A 12,714-nucleotide genomic window follows, 5' to 3' on the forward strand; every position below is an offset into this window, starting at 1 on the left:
TATATATATTTTTTTTTTAATTACAAATTTACTTTCTCCATTTTCCTCCTTCAGAAAGTGTAATAAAACTCAGATGGCCCCTCTTATGATGATCTACTTGGCCTCTGCTAAGATCTGGCAGATAATTAAGCATCCTAATGGAGCCTCATTGACACACACTTTGTGGGAGTTACGTAAAACTTTGCAGCTCAGATGGAGAAAGAAACTCTACATCAACAAACTGTCTGTCGTTGAAATGAATCGTTTCTGTGCAGAAGCCAGTACATTTGGCACAAAATACTTTTTAAAACTGTTTTTTTTTTTTTTTTCATTTGATACACTTGGTGCAAAGAGATTGTGCTTATGGTCTTCTGTCTTTTCATTTTTGTCAAACTCTCAGTCAGAGTTGTTAAGTATTTCCAAGTTTTGGGTAATTTTCTTCATTTTGTCTGCACACTTTACTTCTCTGAAGTCCAATTAGCTGAACAAATTACATTCCAAAGAACTTCTTAGTCAGTTATTATATTTTATAATATTCGTGTATCCATGTATCTCTTGATGCTTTGCATCATGAAACTGGAAAAAAAACCTGGAGAATTGTGTTTCTGTAATGTACGTGTCGACCCCAGTGGCTGTTTACTTTTCTCTAAAGTAAAAGAAACATTTAACTTGATATTAGCACTGGCTCAGAGTTGAGAAAATGAAGGAAAGTCATGAGTCGGCACTTCCTATTGCTGGTGTCATCAGCAGAGATCAGAGAAATATTGCTTTCCTGGTTTCTACCTGAATTAATATCCTGCCGTGCCGACAACATTTCCTCCTGGGATCAATAAAGACGCAGCTCCTCTTATCTCTCGGATCCGCCACCTTGTGTCTCATATCTGCACGTCTGTCTCACATACAGGTCTTCTTTTGTCAACAGCAGCAGCGTCTGGTTTTGATGTAGCTTTACTCTTTTGGTTTGTGATGTTCCTCATTCATTGTTTCTGTTTAAGTCCAGTAAAGCTACACTGAACTTCATTTATTTTCTGTGAATTTGGTGAAACTCGTAGGCCTGTTAGGCAGATTGTTTTATACGGTCTGCTTCCATGAACTGGTCCAACTTTTGTAGAGATTTTTTACCATTATTGAACAGACACATCGTTTATAATGATTACACTGAAGACAATTTTAAGAAGTGTTAAAGCTGCCAAGGTTTCCTCTAGATAAGCCTGGTGGTTTGGGCTGAGCAATGACATCCAGCGGCGCGCTGCGTTTTCCAGTTAAAAAATGTTTAAAATTGACAGGAAATTTGAAAATATCACTTGATAATTATGTGTTACAGGGAGTTTGGAAAATTAATATCTGAACACCAACTATAGAGTCTCAAAAAATGCAAAATTTTTTAAAAACTTAAATAAACATCGCTTAGCCGGGTGGCCCGCCAGGCTTATAATACACTGAGGGAAACCCTGAGCTGCTGTACATACAGACATCCATACCAACCCTAACCATTAATAAATAAAACTTTCGTTTCAAAATTGTTTAACTCTGGTTATCTGATACTAAAATTAGTTTGACAATCTCAAACTTCTGAGATTGTCAAGAGGCAAAAACAGGCAGCAACAAATGAGCTGTGTAGGGAGGCAGGCATATTTTTACTGCAGTGCATTAATTAACAGTATGTCATTTATTTCCAAGTTATGAACATTAGGTCTCCATGAGGTGAGCGGCTGCATATTCCCAGGATAGGTCATCATTCTACCGCAGCTTTTTACACCTCATTGTGCAGGGATAGTGATGTAATTGCAGCAGATGACTTGAAGATAAGATGTTGTAGTAAAGCATATTTTTAACCAGGCTGTGAATTTCTATAGTGTATGTATCGAAGTGATTCTGAATTAAGTATTTTGTCCTCTTTTGTATTGCCCTTTACATCTATAGAGAGAGTTTTAATAGTTTTTGTTGTTGTTGTTGTTGTTGTTGTTATTATTATTATATCCTTACCTTTAGTGACTTTAACCAATCTGGTCGATGCATATTTTGGAAGATCTGCTTTGGTTTTTGCTTTAGTTTAAGAAAAAAACTTTGCACATTAAGAAAATCTCCAGCCTTTTATTTCACCATCTTTTATTTTAAATCACAGCTTAGAAACTAGGTAGCCCTTGGCTGTTGTCACAGGACTCAAGCACACACACACTTTTTGTAGAGACAGCTAAAGCAAAAGCATTTCTGCAAATTACTCAGTCTTACTCGCTGCAGGTGTTGTAGATAAGAGAGTCAGAGACAACTGGAGGTTTAACAAATTTTCGAAAAAGTTAATCAAAATCACAACAGCAATGTATATTGCTCAAAATGTTGTGTAAAGTGTTAGAAAAATATGTGGCTGCTCTGATAAACCTGTATGTAATATTCACCATTTTCTCTGAAAGATAATATGAGGGTGTCCTAATTTATTCTTCACCAAGGAAAATGCTCTTAATAAATTGTATTCTGCAAAAAATTGTTTTACATAATTTCTTCAGTTTCAATTGTTTGGTTATTACACCTGAATCATTATGACTTAGCATAGCATTGGCTTAAGTAACATAACTTTTGGGTCATTGTTGCACAACTACATAAAGTCCTTTAGCAGTGCATATGTTTGCCAAAGCCTAACTGGAAAACCTTTTGGACTTACCAAAAAATTTGTGGCAGTCTGGCTTTTACTGAGATCACATCATGTATCCTGACTGATCAGATGTGTAAAAACTTCTGTGCTGACGTGTCATCAACCGTAAGCTGCATTTTTATACACAACTGACATGAAAGAGGAAGTAGTGGTAGATTACAGTTGTGTAACCCAACAAAAAAAAACGTATCTGCAGCTTCCAGATGAAAGGCATCCAGCTGTTAGATGATTGTTTATATTGACTGTCAAACATCTTGAGGTGTTCATAGTAAATTATGTCCACTTGAGCCATTTGAAGATGCCTCTCTCACATCTGGACTTTCCTTTATGAGGCTTAAAGATTGAAGAGGAGAGTCTCTCCAGAAGCATCTGGGACAGGTTAAGACATATTAAGGCCACTTCTGTCTAGTCTAATGATGATTTATTTTTTTAGTCTTGAGGAAGAGGTATATTTTGTGTTAGAAGAGATCAAAGTAACAAAATAATTGTAGAAAACATGTGAAACAACATCAGGACTTACAAAATGTGAGAAAAGAGCCGGGGGTGAGATGGTAAATTGGAGATTTGACAAGTGGGACAAAACTGTAAACAACCCTGCATCCAATTAAATAATCCTCCGGTTGAGTCATCTGTGTTTTCTGGGATATTGACGTCTCAAACGGATCCACCAGGCATCAACGAAAAGGCAAAAATCAAAGTAGACTCTCACACCAATGAACTCTGGAATAGACATGATATTTCCTTTACAGATTCATTTTTTTTCTTATTCATGCTGCAGGCTGAGATAAGGAGGCTTCAAACCAACAATAACACTGTTGCAATTCATTGCACAAGTGTGGCTGATGTGTAAATGAGGGCAGGCACGTATTGGTGTGTTGGGAATTTCAGTTTTAATGCTCGAGTGGCATGTATTAATCCACGTCAGCTTGTGTTAGTTTGAGTGCAATGGTCCCAACATATTCCACCCGCGGGGGAAAAATACAAGACGACCCTTCGTCTCTGGCTGCTAACAAATATTTCTGAGAAACTTTTCAATTCTACATTTCTTGATTCATCTAAAAAACATAACTTTGTAAGAGAAGCATTTTATTTATCATTCTCTGTGTTGTTTTTCTTTGCCGAAGATCTCAGTTTTTTGCGAGTTTTAACTCAATTTGGACGACAAAACAAAACAAAACTGAAAAGGTGATTAGTTGTCATTAAAATACTTAGATTAGTGCAAGCTGAATTCAAGATACTTAGTGGTGCACAACCACTAAGTATTTACATACATTTTTAAAATTTATTTTATTTTATTTTTTGTAAAATGGTGAATTGTGGAGTCATTTTCAACAGTCAGTCTCTTACTTGAAAGAGGTCGATCATCTGGACTGACTGTTAACAACTACTAGCAACCCCACTTTAGAAAAAAAAATGCACTCTACTTGTATAACTGGAACAATGTATTTTTTGTCTCCCTCCAGGTGATGAAGACGTACCACATGTACCACACTGAGAGCATCAGCGCTGAGAGCAAGCTGAAAGATGCAGAAAAGCAGGAGGAAAAGCAGTTCAGCAAGTCCGGAGATCTGAACGTCAACCTGCTGCGCCATGAAGACCGCCAGCCGCGGCGCAGCTCCGCCAGGAAGATTGAGAAGATGAAAGAAAAGGTAAGCGTGTGTAAGAAGAGGAGAGTGTTGTGTAATTATCTCTTGCACTGGATTTATGCGTGCTATATACATTTTTAAACTCTCCACTCAAGACTTGGGCTTGAGAAACCCTTGAGGAAAGTCTCATCAATTTTAAATGTTTACAGTTTGAGCTGGAAAATTTGGAGAGAAAAAGTCTTGCAGCGAGAGGAAGCAGTTTAACATCGGACAGTCGTAGGAGCAGTCTGAGGTCTTCAGCCAGATCCGAACCCAGCAATAACCCAACTCCCTCTCCAGCTTATGCAGATTTCCGCTTTCTCTGCCAGACTTGCCGGGCTCTTGTTCTCTTGAGCCTTCTGTCCTTCAGACGCGACCAGGCGTTTTATATTCTGAGCTAACTCCTGAATTTCTTTATGCAAATAGAGAAACTCCTATTATCTCTGAGGAGCAGGGAATCAAAACTTCTCCTTAGCCTGCGAACTTCAGTGGCTCCACCTGCTCTGGAAGCTCCAGACTATTTATAACACAGAGTCGCAATGAGGATTCATCTCTTTTTTTTTTTTTTTTGTCTCTCGACTGCAAGCCCATCTCTTATTACTCTGCATGGAAGTGGGTTGAATGCAAAGGAAGGAAGAGAGTTACTCATTTTTCCTTCCTTCTGTGCGCACAATAGCTTTTTGAAATTGGAAATAGAAAACTCGAGTGAGTCGGGAAATGTACAAAACCAATAAAGAAGACAAGGCTTTTTTGTTTTTCTGATTTGCCTGAGAAGTGCATAGCTTTAATCTGCCAAACAATTAAAGCACTGAAAATCCAATCTGTTGGTAAACAAATATACTTGATAAATATTCAGCTAGAGTGCCATGAAAAAAAACACCCCACTTTTAGCCACATTACATCTTCAAATATCAAGGTGTTTTATTAAGATTGTAGGTGATGGAGCAGCACAAAGTAGAACAGAGTTAAGTAAAAGGAAAGTGATGCATTGTTTGTTGTTGTGAGATAAAGTTTCCCGTTGCTATCTCAGGTTAGCATTCAGTGAAATTCTAGAAAGCAAATCTCAAAATCTCAACATACTTCTGTCATGCAGGGATTTATAAAGCTGTTCAGTAATATTTAAAATTGACAACTGTGTTGAGTTGCTAAGCATAAATAGGATGTAAATCTGGTTCCTTTACCTGTTCGGTGCAACCACAGGAATCCCTTCAGTGGGAAACCTGTAGAGAGGAATAACATTAACAAAATGCAAATCCAGCTCAGTTTTCCAAACATAATACTGTCTTGGTGTACAGGAAGACTTCTCCATTGCTCAATTTAGCTGCACTTTCCCTTCACCTGCCCCTCTTGTTTCTCTTCTCTCCTCCTCAGAGGCAAGCCAAGTACTCAGAGAATAAGCTGAAATGCACAAAAGCCAGGAATGACTATTTGTTGAACCTGGCAGCAACCAATGCGGTGGTTGCAAAATATTACATCCACGACGTCTCCGACATGATTGATGTAAGTATGCGCTCGGAGCATGTGTTTGTCTCTCTCAGCCGGGACCTCTGGTGTTGATTTTTCTCTGCAGCACTGTCACTTTTCTCGCCATCTGCTCTCATGTCTCATTCCCTCTCAGCCTGTTTGCTGTTTGTTTTTTTTCCAAGCTGCTCTGCTGGCCTCGGTAAACGAAGATGCTGCCATTTCTTCATTATTAATTGCTGCGTAACAATCCTTGACACTAACTTTCGGTGACTGTTGACAGTCTGACGCAATGCATTTGTTCTACTTCGACAGTGGTGTGTAAGCGTGTTTCTCGCTGATAGATTAATGAGGCTTCGTCTGTGCTGACAAAATGTTATTTGTTCTGTCTGTCTCTGTCATGTTGTTGCTTATTAGTTGCTTCTAGGAGTTCGGCAGAGTAAAATTCAGTGAAATACAAATGATTCAGAGGCAGATTTGATGCAGTCTTGTCTTAACTGAAAGGTAACAGCGCTGTTATAAACTCTTCACCAGTGTTTAAAACGGTCGCTCAGCTTCTAATGTATGCTTGAAACTGTTCGTCTGATTGGCTCCGGTTGCTCGACGCAGAGGGACCAGAGGAACATTAATGGGAATTGAAAAAGAGAAACATTCCTTTTTAATGAACACATTCTTACTTTGTCTTTGCACACAGTGCACCTTTTTTGCAGTGAGGTGCAAAATTGATTCATTAATTACATTACTTATCAAAGTTTCCCCTTCAATTACAGAGTTTGTGGCCTTTTGCCACAGTCTTAATTTGTTTCACCACAGTCATAAGGAAGTGAGTGAAAATGTTTTCTGCCACTTTTTTCTGTTAAGCTATACTTTTTACAATGGATAATTTGTTTAAACTAATTTTGTTGTGTTTCAACGCGATTATGTTTTGGAGATCTGACTGGAAAAGAAAATGGAAGATGAAAACTGAAAAAGGTTCTTGGAAAACTCTTTCCTTGAGTAAAAGAAAATATTGGTTTCACAGAAATGAAAAAACAAGCAGACATAGAGCTGAAAGAATCTGGGATAACGACTGATAAGGAAAATTTAAAACTATGATATAGGGGCTTTGATTTGATGTAATGTGACAGTTTAGCAGTAAATTCATGGTAGAAATGCTGGAGTTTTTTTCCCACACATAATTTTTGCATACAGTTCTGAGAAAGTTTCAGTTTTTACTTTTTTTGTCACACTAAACTATTTCACATTGTCAAACAATGTCTTTTTAATCAGACAAAGACAACCAGAACAAAAAAAATAATAAATTATTAGTCTTCAAAGTAAGAAATCTATCTAAAACAATGTTGAGCTCCTCATATTTCAAGTCAGCTTACAGTCCAATCAGTTTAGGAGCATTGTCACGTTTCAGCGAACACATCTTATTAAAAAAAACTTGCAGGAAGCTATTTGCAGTCACTTAATAATCTAAAGATGATAGATGAACATTTTGAGAGCGTTTGCCCTTTTGCCTCATTGTGTGGTTGCTGCTGTGGATCTGGTTCCTGGACACTAAATGGTCCATGACATTGCAAATCCTGGTGAAGTGCATCTATTTAAACTAATCCTCACTTATCTTTCCACCACAGTAAGTGAGAAAAAAATGCATTGTTTGTCATATCTCAGTCACAGCGAGACATTGTTCTCTTGGAGGTGGTTATTTACCTCATGGAGGCAAAATGTGTTACAGGAAATAGGTTGTTCAAAGTCAGCTGATGAGTTGCGATCGCTTTGCAGGTGTTTACTTAGTAGTGTCAAGGCATGGAGTAGCAAATGTGGGTATCAGAATATCTTGAAAACTAACATGTTGTAAATCAAACAAGCTTAAATTGCTTTGCATGTAAAACAGTGATGAGAACGAGAGACATCAGCAGGGCTTGGATTCACTGTAAGACATTTGAAGGTGGTTTAGCTTGAAAATGAAAGTCGACCTGCTGCACTGAAAATGCAATTTCACTCAACAAGAAATTTGATTTTGCTTTAACTCGGAAATTAAAGTTCATGAAGTTGATTTAACAACAAGAAACAAGTTTGTAGTTGTGATAGCTCATTAATCTTGAATTGTGAGTTTTCATTTAGTGTTGCAATTTAAACCAAATAATCATTTCACAATATGAAAGGAAAAAAAACGCCCTCCCCCTAGTTAAAGATGACACATTTCTGTGTTATTTTTTTACTCACATTATCAAGTTAAAATAACTACTTATTTTACTTAATTTAAATTCTTGTTTAAAAATTATTGTTTCAAAATACACAAACAACATTTCTGATCTGATAATGAATTTTATTTAAATAAATTTGGCCCCTTCAGTGTGAACAGGACATTGTCCTCAACCTTTTCCAAACTGAAAATTGGATTAAAATAAACATTTGCCTTAATAAAAGACAAGAGTCACATCAATGTAATGCACTCCAATCTCAGGATACAAAAATAGCTTTTTTTATTTGCTAACCTAGAAACGCTAGTTTATTCAACTCTTGGAGGTTAACACAACTTACTGCCATAAATGTATCCTTCGCAAACTCATACATTTTAGGTTCAAAATATAAAACTCGCTAAATTCATTTGACTTCAAGAGTAGAAGACAGTAGACACAACTAAATACGGCTCAAATGTTTCACGGTGTTTAAGCTTCCTCGGTCGTCTTCTGGCTCCCAGCTGCTTCTGGATTTGTATGCATACATTCTCAGTGTGTTTGCTTGTTTATAAAAAGGGGCCAATTTACTCCCCTTAGATTTGGGTCTACTGAGTCGACTTGACAGAGAGTCGAAATGATGCTTGTGCAGAAGGGGGCGAGACAACTTCCTCAGCGCTAAAGAGTTTTAAAGAGTGTTTACTTGGTGATTTACAGTGCTGTCAGCTGCCCCTAGCTCCCTTTAAACGTCGTCAGTAGCATCCTCTGCCTAATTAGGTTACTTCATACAGCTCTGTGTGATAAGACTCTGTAATTATCCCTCGTGTAGCGCAGTGCCAGCTCCTGTAATTCTTCTATTTTTAAGCATTACCATGTAGCAGGGCATGATTAGGCATTTAGTCAATTAAAGGGGCTCAAACATACACTCTGAGGTGCTCTGAGTAAGGTACAGCACTGCACAAGGGCTTTCTATGCTATCATAGTGAGGAAGCCTTTAATGTATTTTTGCATTATGAGATTATCATTGTGTGATTAAAATATTGCAGTTTTAGAAAAAAGTACATGGTTCTAATTCATTTTTGTCTAAACAGAATAGAAATGTTTAAGTATCTGCTATACACAACTTTATCACTTCGTTTTATTCTGTTCATAATGGAATAACACAGTTCATTACAATAAACCTTAGGAATCCTTATAACAGAAAATCTTACTGCTTTTGAGAATGTAACTCTTCATATATCATTATAGGGACCAATTTGTTCTTGCCTAAACACCTAAACAAGCTGAAGACTAGAGGTGTGCCGATCGATCGGCCACTGATCATAATCGGCCGATTTCCGTGAAAAAGTGTATGATCGGTGATCGCCAATCACGGTCTCTTGTTGCCGATCACACAGTTTGCCTGTTGCGGCGGAAAATTGAAGCACGTCAAAATGCATCAACACAACGAAGCTAATACGACATAAAAACAATGCTATACTTGACGGAGTTTGGCTACATCGAGGCTCACTGCAGTAAAAAAGACATATGGAGGATCAGATAGCAGGTAAAGCAGCGCACAGCTACAAACACTCAGCATGACGGTCAGAAAGCTAAACAAATAACCCGCAAAACTATTTATGTCTTCGAGTTGCGATGTAAGACGCTGGTTCTGCACTCGCTGTAGCTCTGTCTATTTCACAGACGGAGCGCCGCTTCTGCTCCACCTGGTAGTGACTCTCACACCGAATCTCTGTTTAAAGCTGCAGCATCTAACCTAAAAAAATACATTTTACATACGTATTAAAACTTTCGCTGTCCTAACATGAGACAGATAATCTCTAAAAAAATAATCGATGTTCTGCATAATTACTCCGCTCAGTCAGAAACAGCCAATTAGAACTAGCAATAATCAGCTAGCCGCCATGCTATCAGGAGAGTTTCATTCAGTAACTCAGGATTGTTTATTGTAATGGAACCTGTATTTGCCTTTGAATGTTAAGTTTTATACTTGAATTTCTTTGGCAATGTTGAGAGGTTTTATTTTGACTTTTTGTATTATTTAGCCTCTTCAGAACCTTCATATGTTATCAGTCTGTTAAAGATAGTATTACTGATAGCAGTACAATTTGCACAATACCTGTTTTGTTTTTTTCTTGGAAAAAGTTATTAAAAACAAGTTTTTGTCTAAATTAAGGTGAATTCATGGTTTCTTTTTCCATATAATGTAACCGGTAGTGCTTATGATTAAAAAAATTAAAATTATGTGATCAGTATCGGTGATCGGCATCGGTGATCGGCCCTCATGGGTGATCGGAATCGGAATCGGCAGGACAAAACCTGATCGGCACATCTCTACTGAAGACACATAATTTTAACTTCTCACGTTGTTGAAACTCTGCTAAGAAGCTATTTCTTTGCAGTCCCTCTTGAAGATGCCTAATTATAATTTTTATTGCCATTTGTCCTTTATATTTTTTCTTTCAAAGTGCTGTGATCTTGGCTACCATGCCAGCTTGGCGCGCACCTTCAGGACGTACTTGTCTGCAGAGTACAACCTGGAGACGTCGCGCCACGAGGGACTGGATATCATTGAGAATGCGGTGGACAACCTGGACTCTCGCAGCGATAAGCACAAGATCATGGATATGCATAACCAGGTGTTCTGTCCCCCGATGCGCTTTGAATACCTGCCGCACATGGGGGATGAGGTGAGAGGATGTAAATGCTTTCATTCCCTGGATCTGGCTTTTTATAAGGTAGTTCTGAACACCTCAGGTTGTTCTGCGGAACCCAACCCGCTTGTTCTCCTCAGGTGTGCCAGGTCAGCGCCCAGCAGCCGGTGCAAACTGAGCTCCTGATGCGCTACCACCAGCTGCAGTCTCGGTTAGCAACACTAAAGATCGAGAACGAAGAAGTAAGGATTTATGAGATTTGTCTGAATGCTTCTCATTTCCCCTAGACTGTCACGCCGCTGAAGGGTAAAACACCAAGCAGAATATCTACATCGCCATCTGTTCTCTTTGCAATTACTCCCCAATTCCCTCAACTCTGCAGGAGTCGAACCCTATGTGTCCCTGAGACTGGCTGTTTTATCAAGAAGCCAAGGTTTTCCTTTATAAAGAGCAGACAGATGTAAACAGAGGTGCTAATGACTCTGGAGCCTCATCTTCTCGTGTTGTATTAACAGAGAAAATTGAACAGCCGCGCCATTAATGGGACCGACATTTATTAATCAAAAAGCCTCTTCGTCATGTCAAAAGCAATGTGGTTCATCATAGTCTAATATGGGCCTGCAGGATGCTCTCAATTTATGCCTTGATTATGTTCTAATCTACCTAATTCAGGTCACTCTAGGCTGATTTGTTATTATCATCAAGCCAGAATTCAAAACAGTTACTTGAACCGTTGATCAAAAAAAAAAAAAAAAAAAAACAATTTTGTTATCTTCACTCCTTCCCACACATCCAGGTGAGGAAGACCTTGGATGCAACCATGCAAACGCTCCAGGACATGCTGACAGTGGAGGACTTTGACGTGTCAGATGCCTTTCAGCACAGCCGCTCCACTGAGTCCATCAAGTCTGTGGCCTCTGAGTCATACATGAGCAAGCTCAACGTAGCCAAGAGGAGGTCAAACCAGCAAGAGACCGAAACCTTCTACTTTTCGGTGAGTCTGTGTCGACCCGTCTGCTTCCTAATGAGCGTCGGCCCTCTGTGAGCGTCACTCTGCTCTTCCACATGCTCTGAAAATAGACTTGGAGCTACAATAAATTTCATTTCTGCCATTTCTTTGATCCTGAACTGTTTAACTTTTATGATAGATTAACTCCGTTTGACTCCTTTAACTCATTTCACTTCCGTCTCCCCCCTCCTAGAAATTTAAGGAGTACCTGAATGGCAGTAACCTCATCATCAAACTGCAGGCGAAGCATGACTTACTGAAGCAGACGCTGGGAGAAGGTAAATAGACTTTTTATTTATCACACTTGTTTGTTTGTTTGTTTGTTTGTTTGTTTTTTAAAGATCAAAAACATTTTGGTTACGTTTATTTAGGGGTACAGATAATTATACCCACAGTAATTTTAAAAACAAGGGTCTTTCTCCACTGCATAAATATTTTCAGATTAAGCGATTTTTGCTGTGAGATTATGCTGATTTATCTTCTTTAATACAGAGGCCAATCAATTTGTTTGTTTGCATTTCCACAAAAGACATTCTTTGAAAGGCAGCAGGGAACAGAAAAGAGAAGTGAGTTTCAAAAGGACTTATGTCACACAGGAAACAGACCACACTTACTTTGAGGTGCTCATTCCTCATTGTGCTATCTCTGCTGGTTAGAGTGTTATCCGTTTAGTGAATATACTCGCTAGTCACTGCAAGGGTTTCCATTTCCAGGCTGTAAGGGAAAGGGATTACCTTGGCTCCACCTATTTCCCCCGGGGCCTCTTTGTCACCTCAGTCGTGATGAACAGCTTTACACCCAATCAATCAGCTGGATCAAAACGGGGCCCGTTTCTGCAGCTGCTCCTCCATCAGGGTTGCGCCTAATATGAAAATGACCAGCTTAGATCTCGAATTGCTCACACGAACTCACACATATTTTTTATGGGTTTCACACTCAGGACCTATTCATTTATGACCTCAAATTGCCAGTTGGTTGGTTCCATGCTGGCAAAATATCATAGTCTCTTTTACACTCATAAACACTTTATTCTGTGGTCAAGTGTCCACAGTGGAGCAGCTGAGAGAGCGCAGGAGCAGACCATATGGTGCCCAAAAAGGTACCACCCATGTTTAATTATTTAGTCGATAAATCACGGTCGAGTCGTGCTCATTAGCTGGCCGCCTCG

General features: G+C 38.8%; 1 protein-coding gene across 2 annotated transcripts in view; it reads left to right on the plus strand.

Moving 5' to 3' along the window:
* Positions 1-12,714, plus strand: part of srgap3 (SLIT-ROBO Rho GTPase activating protein 3) — a 68,204-nt gene that overhangs the window by 44,361 nt on the left and 11,129 nt on the right. For both annotated transcript variants that reach the window (XM_008409847.2, XM_017304820.1), the window contains exons 5-10: positions 4,093-4,278; positions 5,626-5,754; positions 10,352-10,573; positions 10,678-10,779; positions 11,334-11,531; positions 11,740-11,824. In XM_008409847.2, coding sequence (XP_008408069.1) covers positions 4,093-4,278; positions 5,626-5,754; positions 10,352-10,573; positions 10,678-10,779; positions 11,334-11,531; positions 11,740-11,824 — 922 coding nt within the window. The remainder of the gene's footprint in view (positions 1-4,092; positions 4,279-5,625; positions 5,755-10,351; positions 10,574-10,677; positions 10,780-11,333; positions 11,532-11,739; positions 11,825-12,714) is intronic.

The sequence above is a fragment of the Poecilia reticulata genome, linkage group LG5, assembly GCF_000633615.1.
Source record: "Poecilia reticulata strain Guanapo linkage group LG5, Guppy_female_1.0+MT, whole genome shotgun sequence".
NCBI classification, from domain to species: Eukaryota; Metazoa; Chordata; class Actinopteri; order Cyprinodontiformes; family Poeciliidae; genus Poecilia; species Poecilia reticulata.